The sequence below is a fragment of the Moschus berezovskii genome, chromosome 14, assembly GCF_049115385.1.
Source record: "Moschus berezovskii isolate FMDL1 chromosome 14, NW_MosBer_1.0, whole genome shotgun sequence".
NCBI classification, from domain to species: Eukaryota; Metazoa; Chordata; class Mammalia; order Artiodactyla; family Moschidae; genus Moschus; species Moschus berezovskii.
The window spans coordinates 80,735,530-80,748,441 of record NC_142473.1 but is presented as its reverse complement, the minus strand read 5'-3'; the positions used below and the strand labels follow the sequence as shown (position 1 = coordinate 80,748,441).

General features: G+C 58.9%; 1 protein-coding gene across 8 annotated transcripts in view; it reads left to right on the top strand.

Moving 5' to 3' along the window:
* AMBRA1 (autophagy and beclin 1 regulator 1) overlaps nt 1-12,912 on the top strand; it is a 176,588-nt gene extending 163,676 nt beyond the window's left edge. For 7 of the 8 annotated variants that reach the window (XM_055423953.2, XM_055423955.2, XM_055423952.2 and 4 more), the window contains 3 exons: nt 3,882-3,974; nt 5,216-5,409; nt 11,360-12,055. In XM_055423953.2, the coding sequence (XP_055279928.1) occupies nt 3,882-3,974; nt 5,216-5,409; nt 11,360-11,847 (775 nt within the window). In that variant the 3' untranslated portion in view covers nt 11,848-12,055. Of the gene's footprint in view, nt 1-3,881; nt 3,975-5,215; nt 5,410-11,359; nt 12,056-12,136 lie in introns of those variants that run through there. The other variant, XM_088843287.1, reaches the window with a different exon arrangement.

The window sequence follows — 12,912 nt, the reverse complement described above, 5'->3', positions numbered from 1 at the left end:
GGTGCCCCTTGCTCCTTTGCTTCACCCCCCACTTCCCCCCGGCCACTCCTGTGCCTCTAGCTGACCACCAGCCCAGCCGACACCCCCACCAATGACCGCAGTGGGTGTGAAGTGCCAGATCAGTGTGAGGCACTGCTCGCTCACTTCCTGCTTCATGGGTCAGCCCTACAGATGCGGGGTGGGGAGGTGCGTCTGGGAAGACCTCTGCATGTCAGAGTCCGCTCAGAAGGCAGAATTCAGAGACTTGTGTCAGGAGAAAAGGAGGCCAGGGGGAATCCCCTGGTGTTCCAGCGGCTGGGACTCAGTGCTTCCGCTGCCACGGGCCCGGGTTCAGTCCTTGCTCAGGGAACTGAGATCCCACAGGCTGCATGGCAAAACCGCGCCACCCCCCGCCCCCCGCAAAAAAAGGACCTTCTCTCCAAGGAGAAAGCTGTGTGGAGCTTTCCAGGCCTCCACTGATAGATAAAAGAAGAATGTCCTCAAAGGGAACATACCCTAGAAGTTGGGAGGTTTGGAGCCAGAGCCCTGTGTGAGAGCGATGTGCGGGGTTATTGAGCCAGGCCCAGAAGCGCTGCTCACAGAGGCAGCAGGTGCTGAACAGAAGTCTGTGGCACAGCTGGCCCCGACTGGCCTTCCCATTCTCCTCCATCCCTCTTTGCCTAGCTTCCCGGAAGGACCTAGAGCAGACAGTGGTGACTCACTCCTCATCCCTAAGGACCAAGGAGAAAGGAGAAGGTTGGCACGGTTCTTTAGCCTAGAGATGGAAATAAGTGATATTGAGCATTGAATGGCGTTTCCATGCCAGAGAGGGTTATCTTCAACTCTTGTCCCCTGGTCTGGTGCCTGGCCTTTCAACCAAATGCACGAGCTTGTCATAGTCAAGCTGGTCTGACCCCAGAAGGTAGAAAAGAGCATGGCTCATGCTGGACCTCCTGATGAGGAGCAGAGGGGATTGGGGGCGGGGGGAGAAGGGATACGCACGTTGATAGCCCCCATGGCCCCCGGTCTGTTTGGCAGTTGACAGCCTCAGTAAACGGCCAGAGTTTGCAGCTCAGGGCTGAGGACGCAGGCTGCCGGACAGGAAGTGTCTGAGGGGCTCTGGGTCAGCGTCCTGCTGGCAGTTGCCGCTCGGGGAGTGCCTCCAGGTGGCCTTTTCTCCGAGACGGGAAGGAAGGGGCCTGGTCACCCAGGACGTGGTTTGGTGTGGGCTTGGTGTGAACAGTTTGTTGTCATTCACCAGCCCGGGGTAGCAGGCGGTGCAGAGGAATTAGAGAGGAAGGATCTGGCGGGGACCCACATGGTATCGCCACTTGTCAATAAATCTTGACAAGTTTGTAAATCAGGCTCCCCGGCAGCTGGCTTCACGTGGCGCCTCACACAGCCCGGATCTGCTCCTCAGAGACTGTCGTGGCAGCTTCGTTTTCCAGGGGCCTCTTGCCTCCAGTCAGGTCCTCTCTCACCCTTGCCCTCCACCGCCCTGTAGTTCTCAGACAGCCCTCACAAAAGCCACCGAGTATTTGGAGACTCAACTCCCTGCAGCTTCGAGGAGAAACAGCCGCTGACTAAGACCCAGGAAACGTGACCCGCCACCCCCTGTGTGTCCGTGTGAGTGGCCGGCGCTCGGGTTGAGGTGTCCGGACTCCGGGAGCTGGCCATAGTCCTGGCCTTGGGGCTGCTGCAAGAGGCAGCTGCAGCTGTCATCATTCTTTTTGTTTGAGTCGCTCAGTCCTGTCTGACTCTTTGCCACCCCTTGGACTGTCGCCCACCAGACTCCTCTGTCCGTGGGATTCTCCAGTCAAGACTACTGGAGCAGGCTGCCATTTCCTTCTCCAGGGGATCTTCCCGACCCAGGGATCAAACCCAAGTCTCCTGCATTAGCAGGCGGGTTCTTTATCACTGAGCCACCAGGGAAGCCCCAGGTGTCATTACCCTGAACTTTAATTCTTCACTGATGTTCTTCTAGGCGGCATGTCTGAAGATCACACCAGACCCACCCTCTTAGTGGAGCTGGGGGCCAGGGGGTGGGAGGGTTGGGGGTGGGGGTGAGATGAGTCCAGAGCAGGGAGAGGACGAGCCTTTCTGTGGCTGCAGCTCTTTCCCTCAGGTGACGCCTCATCCCCAGAAGCTTGGTGACCCTCTGGTGATGGGTCTGTTCCCTCTCGCCTGTTCCCTCTAGCCTGAGGTGGCAGGGCCTCCTGACACACAGTGGTCACCATGCAAGCCCCATCAGGTTCCTGTTCTAGCTAATCCTCACATTTAGGAAGGAATAACCCTGCGTCACCCCCCCACAACTCATCTTTTCCTGGCTGATCCTCACAACCCTCTGACTTCTGTTTGTTTGCTCTTTATTGAAGAAGTTGTGTTGTTATCGTTCAGGTTGGTGAAAGCCTCTAGGCTTTCATTGGAGCTTTTCGTAGTTCGAGCTGCCATAACAGAATACCACAGATAGGGTGACTTAATCACCAGACATTTACCTCCTACCGTTCTAGAAGCTGGGAGTCTGAGATCAGGTGCCGACACGGTTGGGCTCTGGTGAGGACTCCTTTCCTGGCTGGTAGACGACCACTGTCTCTCTCCTCGCTGCATCCTCACATGACGGAGAAAGAGAGGAAGATCTTTCTTTCTCTCTCCTTTATAAGGCCAGAGTCCTTTTGGATTAAGGTCCCAGTCTTATGACCTCATTTATGGACCTTAATTACCTTTTAAAGACCCTGTCTCGGGGGTAGGGTTTCAACATGTGAATTTGAGGGAATTATGTCTATAGCAGAGCTTTTCAAGCCCATTGTGCATGCCCTGACCCTCTGAGGAGCAGAGCTGGCCATTTTGTCTCTTACAGTCTCCTCACGGACACCGGAGTGCTAATTATGGGGCTCAAAGACACCTCTTCCCCGGTTCTTACCCTCTCATTTCACCACCACCAGCAGCACCCCACCCTGAGCCCTGTGACTGGTGTAGGTAGCATCTTTTTCAGTGGGGAATCTTTAAAGTAAAGGCGTCTTGCGTCTTGGCACCCACCGCTGGCAGCCAGGCTTGCTGCCTGAGGAGGCACATCAGTCTAGAAAAATAAGAAGCCCCTGCGTCCCTCCTGGCAGTTGTGCCTGGGTGAGAGTGAGATAAACTGCCCGACACTCCACTCTTGAGAAAGAAGGAGCCAGGGTCAGGCTGGCAGCCGGGAGAACTCAATGGACAGAAACTCCTTTCTCTGCCATCAGCCGCCCAGCCTATCACCACTGGAGTTCCTCTCCTCACTCCGGCCCCTGGAGAAGCTTGTGAGCCCTCCCAGGTCATCTTCAGCTCTCCCCGTTGCTTTTCCAGCCTCTACTTGGCAAAGGAGGCTCTCGGGCCAGAATAGAACGAGATGTGAGCCTCTCTGGCTCAGCGGGAGCTTTTTCCTGTTAGCCTTCTGAGCTCCAGGCAAAATAAGAACGTCAGGGTGCCCTCATTTGCCTTTCTCCTGGCCCCATGGCTATAGCGAAGACCCAGTGGTGAGAGCCTACACTCACGTCCTGAGCACTAAGCACACCCTTCAGACAGGGCAGGCTGTGGCACTTGGCGTCTCCAAGGCCATCTTAGCTCCTGCCTTGTATGGCTGAAGAATATGCGGAACTCATTGCGTGTGACTGGCATGGCTGTGTTTTTTCTTCTCTCAGCCCGCAAGAGGAGCCAGTTAGGCTTTGGGCAATGGAGGAGGCTAAAGGCGCCACTCCGGGCATTGGGGCTGTTGGAGATAACATCGGGCTGCTCTGCACTGAGCATCCTCACGGAGCGTCTCTTCCCAGCCTCAGCCCAGTCCCAGGAGAGAGGAAGGAGGGAAAGGGAGCGAGGCGTTCCGACCATTGGCTAACGCCTTCCACTCTGTCTCCTTCCCACCTGATTTCCAGGGCCTCAAACTCTGGTGTTGAGTACTACTGGGACCAGCTGAATGAGACGGTCTTCACTGTCCACTCCAGCAGCCGAAGCAGCGAGAGGCCTGGGTGAGTTTGTGAAGGAGGCGGCCCGCTGTCCCTCCCGCTCCAGTGGGGTCCAGAGCAGTGCCCGGGGGCTCTGTGGGTGTCCCTTCTCAACGAGAGCAGCTCCCTTTTGCTCGGCTTCACACTTTGAGCTTCTGTTCGAGGTTTCGTTTGAGAAAAGTGTTTCATGGCTAAGAAACAGAACAGAACGTCTGCCCTCCGAATCTCGATTGAAGACCAGCTAGGACCCCATCCAGCGCCCCCGGTCCTGGCTGCAGTGTCCGGGGGAGCCGCAGTGAAGAGAGAGCTCTGGAGAGGGATGTCCTCCCTAGGAAATGGCTGACGGGCAGCCTCCCACGTGACCCAGCCCTCAGGGACCGAGCTGCCCAGAGCTGCAGCCCAGGGACAAACCCTCCCCAGGGGCCACTTAGTAGGAACCTGGTGCTGATCCTCCCATCATTTAATTCATTAATGGAGATGGAAACATTCTGAGAAAATAAAGCGCTGGGTCAGTGATAAAGCCAAAGCAGTCACTGTTTCCTCGAGGAAGTCCCGGGCACAGTCCCCAGAAACAGCTCCAGACAGGAGGGGTTGGTTCCCATCCTGAACATCACAGGCTCCCTCCGCTGCCAGCCCTTGCTGTGCTGAGGGTCCATGCCCAGGAAATGCCCAAGGAAGGGGAGGTTAGCTTCGGGTCTGGGCCTCACTCATCGGCAGCTCGTGCGCCCTGCTTCTTAGGGTCTGTTTTCAGAAGGCCCTAAAGGAGGATCCCCAAACAGCCTCAGTAGGAGTCCTGTTGAGTCCTATGTAGTGGAAGTTCCAAGTATTTAAAGTGGAATCTTGTCAGTATGTAGTTAGAAAGAAGGAAAAGCTAAAGAGAGAAAGGGCCACTTCTGGCTGCTCACCCATGGACCCGTGGCTTCCACCCACTCAGCTGATGGCTTCTTAAATGTTGAGTAAGTGTCTTTTAAGCTCAGCCATCTCTGCCTCCCCAGAAAGGCCCTCGTTGTTTGAGTGACTGGACCAGCCATGTTTGCAAAAGGTGGATGGTTCTGCCACCTCCTTTTCACTGTCCCAGGACGTGGACTGATCTCAAGGAGAAGGACACGTACAAGTTAACTGGCAGCAGGAGGCTGCTGTGGGAGTGGGCCTCAGCTTGCAGGCCCTGGTCCGGGCTGTGCCAAGTTCAGGTGCAGAGCAGGCAGGGCTCTGTGGGGCTGCTGTCCCCAGCCCTGCCTGACTCCCGTCTGCCTTTCTGTCCCTAGCACCAGCAGAGCTACATGGAGGACAGACAGAGACATGGGCCTGATGAATGCCATCGGCCTGCAGCCCCGGAACCCCACCACGTCGGTGACGTCTCAGGGCACCCAGACTCTGGCCCTGCAGCTGCAGAACGCGGAGACCCAAACGGAGCGGGAGATACAGGAGCTGGGGACGGCAGCTTCGGGTCCTGGTGAAGGTAGGAGCCGTGTAATACTAGAGGGGAAATAAGCCAGAGGGGCAGGGAGGTTGGTGGTTAGGCCTATTCTCGCCCCTCCCTGGGACTCCTGCCCCCATGCAGACAGGTGGTGCTGGGAGCACACCACAGCCACTGGGGCAGGCACCCCTCCCTCGGCGCCTCCTTGGGCAGAAGTGTCCCTTCCCTGAGCTGGGCTACCCTGTTGCAAGCTCACATGCCAGACAGCTGCCAGGGCAACTCCCCAACTGGGGTAGGTGTCTCCCCTCTCCAGCCCGGCCGAGTCGGGAGGCCCTTACACACACGTGTCCTTCACGGCCCTTGGGGCTGCAGCCTAGCTCACCATCAGCCCCTTCCTCGCACCTGTGGCAGGCATGGCTCGACCGTGGCTCCGTGCTGGCCTCACACTGCTGAGAGCCAATTAGCAGCTCCCTGCTTAGCGCTCAGGCCCCTTTTGGAGCGTGTCGGCAGCTGTGTTAAATAGGCTGTTCTCACCTGGCCGCTCTCCTTGCCCCCTGCCCCGGCCCCTGGCTGCTTCCAGCTCCAGACGCGGCAGCCTTCAGACAGCCCCATCTTCTCTAGGTCTGTGGTAAGCCACCTGCTCAGAAGAGACCAGGAGAAGACAGGTGTGCTTCGGGCAGAGGAGATCTGCCTGTGTTCCGTCAGGGCACAGCCGGTATGCCGCAGCCCAGCCCAGGGCATTGTTCCGTGGCTGCTGCAAGCTGCCACATCTTACAGCCACGTCCCCTTTGGGTCTGTGGCTCGGGCCACTTCCTCCATCTGCTGGGTGGAAACCCCCAGTGTGGGCGGAGCAGCCTGAGCCTCACCGAGGACGAGAGCGCGCAAGCGCCTCCTGCCAGCCCCGGGCAGAGTCCTGGTCTGGGCGGCCCCTCTGCCGCATTCACGTGGCCTCTTCCTGTCTGTGCGTCAGCTGCTGCGGCTGCCGAGACAGACAGGCCTTGGTGCTTCCCCAAGGAGCTGCAGTTTAGAGCGGGAGGCAGGCACCCAGCGGGTAGTGATTTCTAGAGATTAGGACCTCGGGGCTGCAGAGGAGGGGGAGCCGCACCCCGGCTGTGGGGCTCGGGGAGGACTCCTGGATGAGGAGGAAAACACCAGGCAAAGAGGGGTGCGGAGGAGGACAGGCACTGCTCACCGAGGGGACGTCGCCTGCAAGGATGCCGAGCTGCAACCCGTTCGAGTCTGCACTGAGGCCCACTGGCGGGCTCTTGTTTGTGGCCCGTCAGCGTGTGTTGAGAACTGAGGCTGGACACGCGGGGAGGGCGGGTTACAGGGAGCTGGTTCGGGAGGAAGGCCTTCGCCCCGAAGGTCAAGTGCAGTGGGGCCGCCCAGCTGAGAAGAAGGGTGTCCTCCCGTGTTTGCACCTGCCAAGGACGCCCTGATTATTTCCTGACTCCCATCAGCTTGTTTCTCATGTCCAGTCAATCATGATTGTAAGTGCCTTTCTCCATGTTTGGGGGTGGGGAGGATGGCTGACAGGAGGCAGGAGAGTCTCGTTTCCAGTTTCAGAAACCAGAACTTCATTCTTTCCCAGTCTCCTCCCCGCAGAGCAGAGCGGTTGGTGGAGGGCGAGCCCTTCAGAGGGGCAGTCGGGAGGGGAGCCATGGCCGAGTAGCTGATAGCTCACTGCATCTCTCTGTGGCCCAGCAACCTTTGCCTGGAGCTCTGGACCTCTGGCTCTGAAAGGACAGCGTCATAGTCCCTTGCAGAAAGCCCATGCCTAGAAAGAAGGGGAGCAGATGCATGGGGCATTGACCAACGAGCTAGCCTCTTCTCTGCTGGGGCCAGGAGCCTTGTCTGGGGTGCTTCGTCCCTGGCCGCCATCCGCTGCTGCCGCTCTGTAGGGAAGCAGGAACCTCCTCGGGCTCTGGCCTGCTTTCCCCACCTGGCAGGCAGGCACGGCAGCTCTCTCACACACATCTCCCCTCCTCTCCCCCCAACCTCCACCCCCAGTCAGCAAACTAGTGGCTACGTCTGCAGAAGCACATAGAAGAAACTGCTCGTCAAGCTGGTTAACTCTTCTTCTGGGCCCCGTGGGGGTACCCCTGTGCCTCCCTCCACACACCAGGGGCCCAGACGCCTTAGGGTGGGCAGCTGACTCCACTTGCAGCAGTTGCCATTCTGTGGCCTCTCTCTGAGCCCTTTCCCATTGGCTAGCACTGAAGGGTTCTCAGCTACTCCTCATGTTCTTGTTGGGTAGGAATTTTATTAAAATCCATTCAGTCTGTCTAGGACTTCCCGGAGGAGCCCTCCATGTGGGGAGTTGGCAGGTGTTGACTATTTTGCTGGTCCAGCTTTAAAGCTTCCCTGCTCTGTCACTCTAAAAGCGAGCGGGGGCATCCCCGGGCTCTGTGTTTGCTCCTAGCACTGCCGCTGTGCCTGCCTGGCATGCAGTGGGCCCTCCGCAAGTGTGGAATGAATGAACTGAGCCGAGGTGGGGCCCTGCCCCCCAGCTTGGCTGTGCTGCACTGTTCGGGACACCCACGGCTCTGCCTCTGACCACTGGGAAAGGTTGTCTGGACCTTTCTGTTGTCTGGGGATGACGACAGCATGGCTGCAGGAACCTGGGCTGTGGACCAGGGAAAAGCAGCCGTGAGGGGGTGGGACAGGGTGCCCCTGAGATCAGGATGGGCAGCTTCTCCCCTGACGCAGCCTAGCCCCCTCTTCCGGGTGGGGAAACCCCAGAACTGGCCATCACGGGAAGTTCCTGACGCCACCCTGGCCTCTGCATCCAGAACGTACCTTGCCGAGGAAATGATCTCGTGTTAACACGAAATCAGTCTCCCATTTTTCAAAGACAAAAAGAAATGCTTTTGCTGCAGGAAAGGCGACAGCAAACTTAACTCCTGTGGCCACCCCTGCTCTTGGAGCTTAGCTTGGATCCCTGACTGCAGCTGCCACTCCCTGCAGGCCCCAGGGTGTTCTCTGGAGGAATGTGCTGGCTCTTAGCCTTGGCTTAGAGCTCCCAAGAGGGAGGCCCAGCTCACAGCTCTGGCTGAAGCTCCCTGCACCCAGCCCTGAGGAAACTGTTAGCATGTATGTTTTAAACACTTCTGTCCAATCTTGAGTACTTCAGTACTAGCGTTGTATTAGGCGCCAGGAATCCAGAGGGAATCAGATTCAGAGATGAAGCCACGTCTCTTCCCTCACACATAAAGTCCAGAAAGGAGACAGAAGTGTAAGTGCACCCCAGAGCAGAGGGTAACACGTGACCAGTTTTTGGAGGTTCCCTGAAGGCTGGAATGCCTGTAGGTCGTCTGGGAGCCCTTGAGTCACCCACACAGTCATTTGACAGGTAGACTCCAAGTACGAGCCCAAAGGGGATCAAAACGTAGGCTGAGGCTATCAGGAGCCCAGAGCCGAGAAGGGAGAGAGAAGCTCTACCACGGAGAGGTGTGGGCCCTGTGGGGCTCAGAGCAGAGCCCGGGCTGGGGCGGGTACGGGGCTTGCCCTTGAGAACAAGTGGCCTGGGGCCACTCAGCAGCGGGCCAGTGTGTGATGGGGAGGACCTCCGCTGTGTGTGCGGGCAGGGGTCTGCACACCCACAGTGGTGCTGAGTCTGGGGGTGTGGGAAGAGGGGAGGTCAGAGAAACAGCTGGGACCCGACCGGAAGGCCCATGAGCGTCACAGTGAGTGTCCTCACCACTTTGAGGACTCTCGGGATTGCTGGGTTTTGAAGAGTATGGACTCAACCAGAACCCAGTGGCTCCGAGCGGAATTAGGACGGCAGTAGTAGCCGCCTGGAGGCTGGGTGGAAGGGGAGAGAAGCCCACAGACCCGTTTGGACAGTCACAGCTGCGGTGACAGGCGGCCGGGACCACAGGTACCGGTGCAGCAGGAACAGACAGAAGGACCCAGAGTTGAGTGCCCACAGCTGCGCTGGGGCCTAACCGTGACAGCTCCCTGAGGGCCCTCAGCGGCCCTGCCCGGCCCCCAGAGTGAGCTGCGGGAAAAGAGCGGAGTGTTCAGTGGGCACGGCACCCAGCCAGGGAGCGCCAGTGCCAGCAGGCCTTGAACCAGCCCACTGCACACCCCGGACCAGGCTGGGGAGCCCTCGGTGCGTGGAGCGCTTGGAAAACCGTGGGGGTGGCAGTGAGCACAGGGGGTCCCCCTGGGCCCTCCCCCAGCAGCCCTTTTTGCTCACAGGGTAGAAGCTCTGCTGGCAGCAAGGCCCTGGGTTGCCCTTTCCTCTCACCCCTTAGCCGCCCCGCTTGACGGCTTTTCCCTAGAGGAGTGCTTAAGAGCCCTTCAGGCTCTCTCTTCCCTGCCCTCAGAGTTGGCCTGAGCTGCCTAAGGGGGAAGCACCTAAAGGCAGCTGTCTTGAGGGGTTGGAGGTGGGAGGGTAGAATTTACTGGAAAATCTGGAGAAAAGCAAAAGCCTCTGCAGAGTCCCAGCTCAGTGCTGGGGAGTGCTGTCTCCCCGAGGAGGGGGCGCCAGTACAAGCCGCCACGCAGCTGTGAGGACGGAGGGGCCTGCTGGGACGTCTGCACAACTGGGTGCCCAGGCGGTGCCTGGATGCCCAGCTTTGACCAGGCAAGCGGGCACAGGGCGCTGGATGGTGCGGCAGCAGAGAAAGTCTTGCAAAGACAGCAACTGACAACAAATACCGCCAAAAGTTCAAAACTCACCATCGAAGCCGCCCAAACTGCAAAGTCCCCAAGTGGCCACCAAATAGCCAAAGGACGCAGACCCGTCCATAGTTTGGTGGAGCGGCCCTGGCAGCCTGAGAGCCTTGATCATAGCTGCCCACAGGCTTAGACCACTTACCTGCCAGTGAGGGCTGAGCACAGTGAGCAGCCCAAGCCAGAGGGAGGCCCCTTGGGGGGGCTCTTCCTGCAGAGTCCAGGTGACTGACGGCAGCCACCACGGTGCACCCGCTGTGAACCAGATGCTTGACGGGCGTCACCTCATTCCCGCTGCCTGGCACCATGCAGGCTGGATGTTTTCATCCCTCTTTTGCAAGTCAGAAAACTGAGGAATGTGGGTGGCAAGGGGTTTATCCATGGTCCCACAGCTAGTGAATGGCAGGACCGAGATCTGAGCCAGCTCTGCCTCCTACGAGGAGATGCTCAGGCCTTTGGGGAAGGAGCAGGACCTTCCGTGTCCCTCCCTCAAGGTGCAGACTGAAATGTCAGGCCGGGGCAGTTGGCTGCCTCCAGGGAAACATGAGGGTATCAGGCATGCAGCCCCACGAGAACAGTACGTGGGGAATAACGCGGGAAAGTGGGACAATGAGAGGAGACAGAATGCCTTCGAAGGAACGCTTGAAACGCGTTTTCCTCGTGTGCTTTTAGAAAGCGACCTAAACAGACGAACGATGGGGGAGAGAGCACGGCTCTGAAAAGGCGCCGAGCAGAGCGCTTGTCTTCCAGCCACAGCCTGTGCGGTGCCCTCGCGCTCCAAACGCCAGGCGTGGGCCCTGTCCCGGGCCCACGTCTACTAGGCTGCGTGAGACAGGGAGGGGCAGACACCACCAGCTCTCAGGGCCGCCTCCATGGGGTGCAAGACCAGCCTGCCTCTGGTGTCCAGGGGCTTAAAGGCAGACCCCTTTAAGGGGATAAAGGCCCCCGCTCTTAACCAGCTGAGCAGTCTCAGCCTCCTAGGCTGAAGTGTGAATTAGAATTGTTTGGGGCATCTTGTCTAGCTTCCAAGTCCTTGACTTGATTCTTTTTTTTTTGGCTGCACCAGGCAGCATGTGGGATCTTAGTTCCCAGACCAGGGATCGAACCCGTACCCCCACTGCATTAGAAGCACAAAGTCTTAACCCCTGGGCCACCAGGGAAATCTACTTGATTGATTCCTGAAATGAGGGGTTGTCCACCTCCTTGTTTCTGCCTGTAGCTAGAATCCGCCCGCTCCTCCTAGCACTGGCCTGCCTGACTCAGTGGCCCAGGCCAGTGGCTGATTCCCTCTCTTCTGCCTTGTACCTTCTAGGGGAGGGCTCAGACTACGGGGCCAGCGGGGAAGACGCGCTCAGCAGGATCCAGCGGCTGATGGCTGAAGGGGGCATGACAGCCGTGGTGCAGCGGGAGCAGAGCACCACCATGGCCTCCATGGGCGGCTTCGGCAACAACATCATCGTCAGCCACCGCATTCACCGCAGCTCCCAGACGGGTGCCGAGCCGGGGGCCCAGCGCGCCCCTTCGCCGCAGCCCTCCACCTCTAGGGGCCTGCTCCCGGAAGCCGGGCAGCTGGTGGAACGAGGCCTGAGCCCCCGGACAGCCTCCTGGGAGCGGCCCACTCCCCCTGGGCGGGAGCCTGCCCTGCCCTCCTCCTCCCAGGCCCCTCCTCCTGCCCCCCTCCCCATCTCCGAGGGACCAACCCCGTGCAGCGACCTGACCAGCAGCAACCACCTTCCTGACAGCGGGGGCAGTGGCAGGGGGGAGGCAGCAGGCCCCAGCGGGGAGCCACGGGACAGGTAGAGACAGGTGTACCCTGGTGCCTCCCCGTGAACCGCTGAGCAGAAACCGGACCTCACAGCTGACTGGGAACCGAGCGCGCAGTAGAGCCGCGGGCTGCGTCAGGGAACAGGAGCGCAAGGGTGGGGGTCAGGAGGGCGTCCATCAGAGCAGCAGGGAGTGAGGCGGCGCACGGGCCAGGCCTGCCTCCGGGGACTAGACCCTTCCAGGATCTGGGGCCCAGGAGAGTCACAGACTGCCGTGCTCAGTGCAAGTGGAGGAGGTGGGCATCCCTGCCACGCACCCCCCCCAGAACCAAGGCTCAAGGGACTCAGCCCTGGGCAGAGAGCCCCCAGGAGGGTGAACAGTCTTCCAGATCTGGGCCTGACCATCCTGGCCAGTGGCCAGTGGGGCAGCTTCTCCCTGTTCACCTGTCGTGCAGGCAGAGCCACTAGGAGCCCTAACAGGAGGAGCGGCCCGGCCCCCAGAAACCACCTCCATCTCTGAGCCTTCCAGAGCTTCAGCCTCTTGATCATCTTCCCCCACAGAGACCACAGTCAGGAGTCAGGCCCAGCTCCCAGATTCCTGAGCACAGGGACTTCTGCACTTAGCTGGGGGACAGCCATGGAGTGGAGGGGGCAGCCTGCTTGCCCGAGACAGGATGGAGTCAAGGGACAGTGGGCAGGTCCTCACTCAGGAGTGGGGGGTGTAGGCTGGCCAGCCCCCAGGGCTTGTCCACCAAGCTCCTCCTTCCCCACCACCCCCAAGGCCCTCAGAGCAGCACCTGTGGGTGTCAGTGTTAGCTGAGCCTAGGCCAAAGCCAGCCCAAGGCTGGGGAGGGGTGAGACTCCGGGTCAGAATGTGAGGTCTCGGTCTGTGATTTAAGGTGTTGCATGTGGAATCTTGAACTGTACGTGTAGTTTCTAGTGGAGAAATCAAGGCTCTGATTATTTTGTTTTTAGTATGAAAAATGTGATTACTTTTCTGTTTGTAACTCATCATAGAAACATTGTGGTGGGAGGAGAGGGGATAGTCTGACTGCTAATGAGGGAAACACCAAAGAGCTACATCATTAAAATGATGACATGC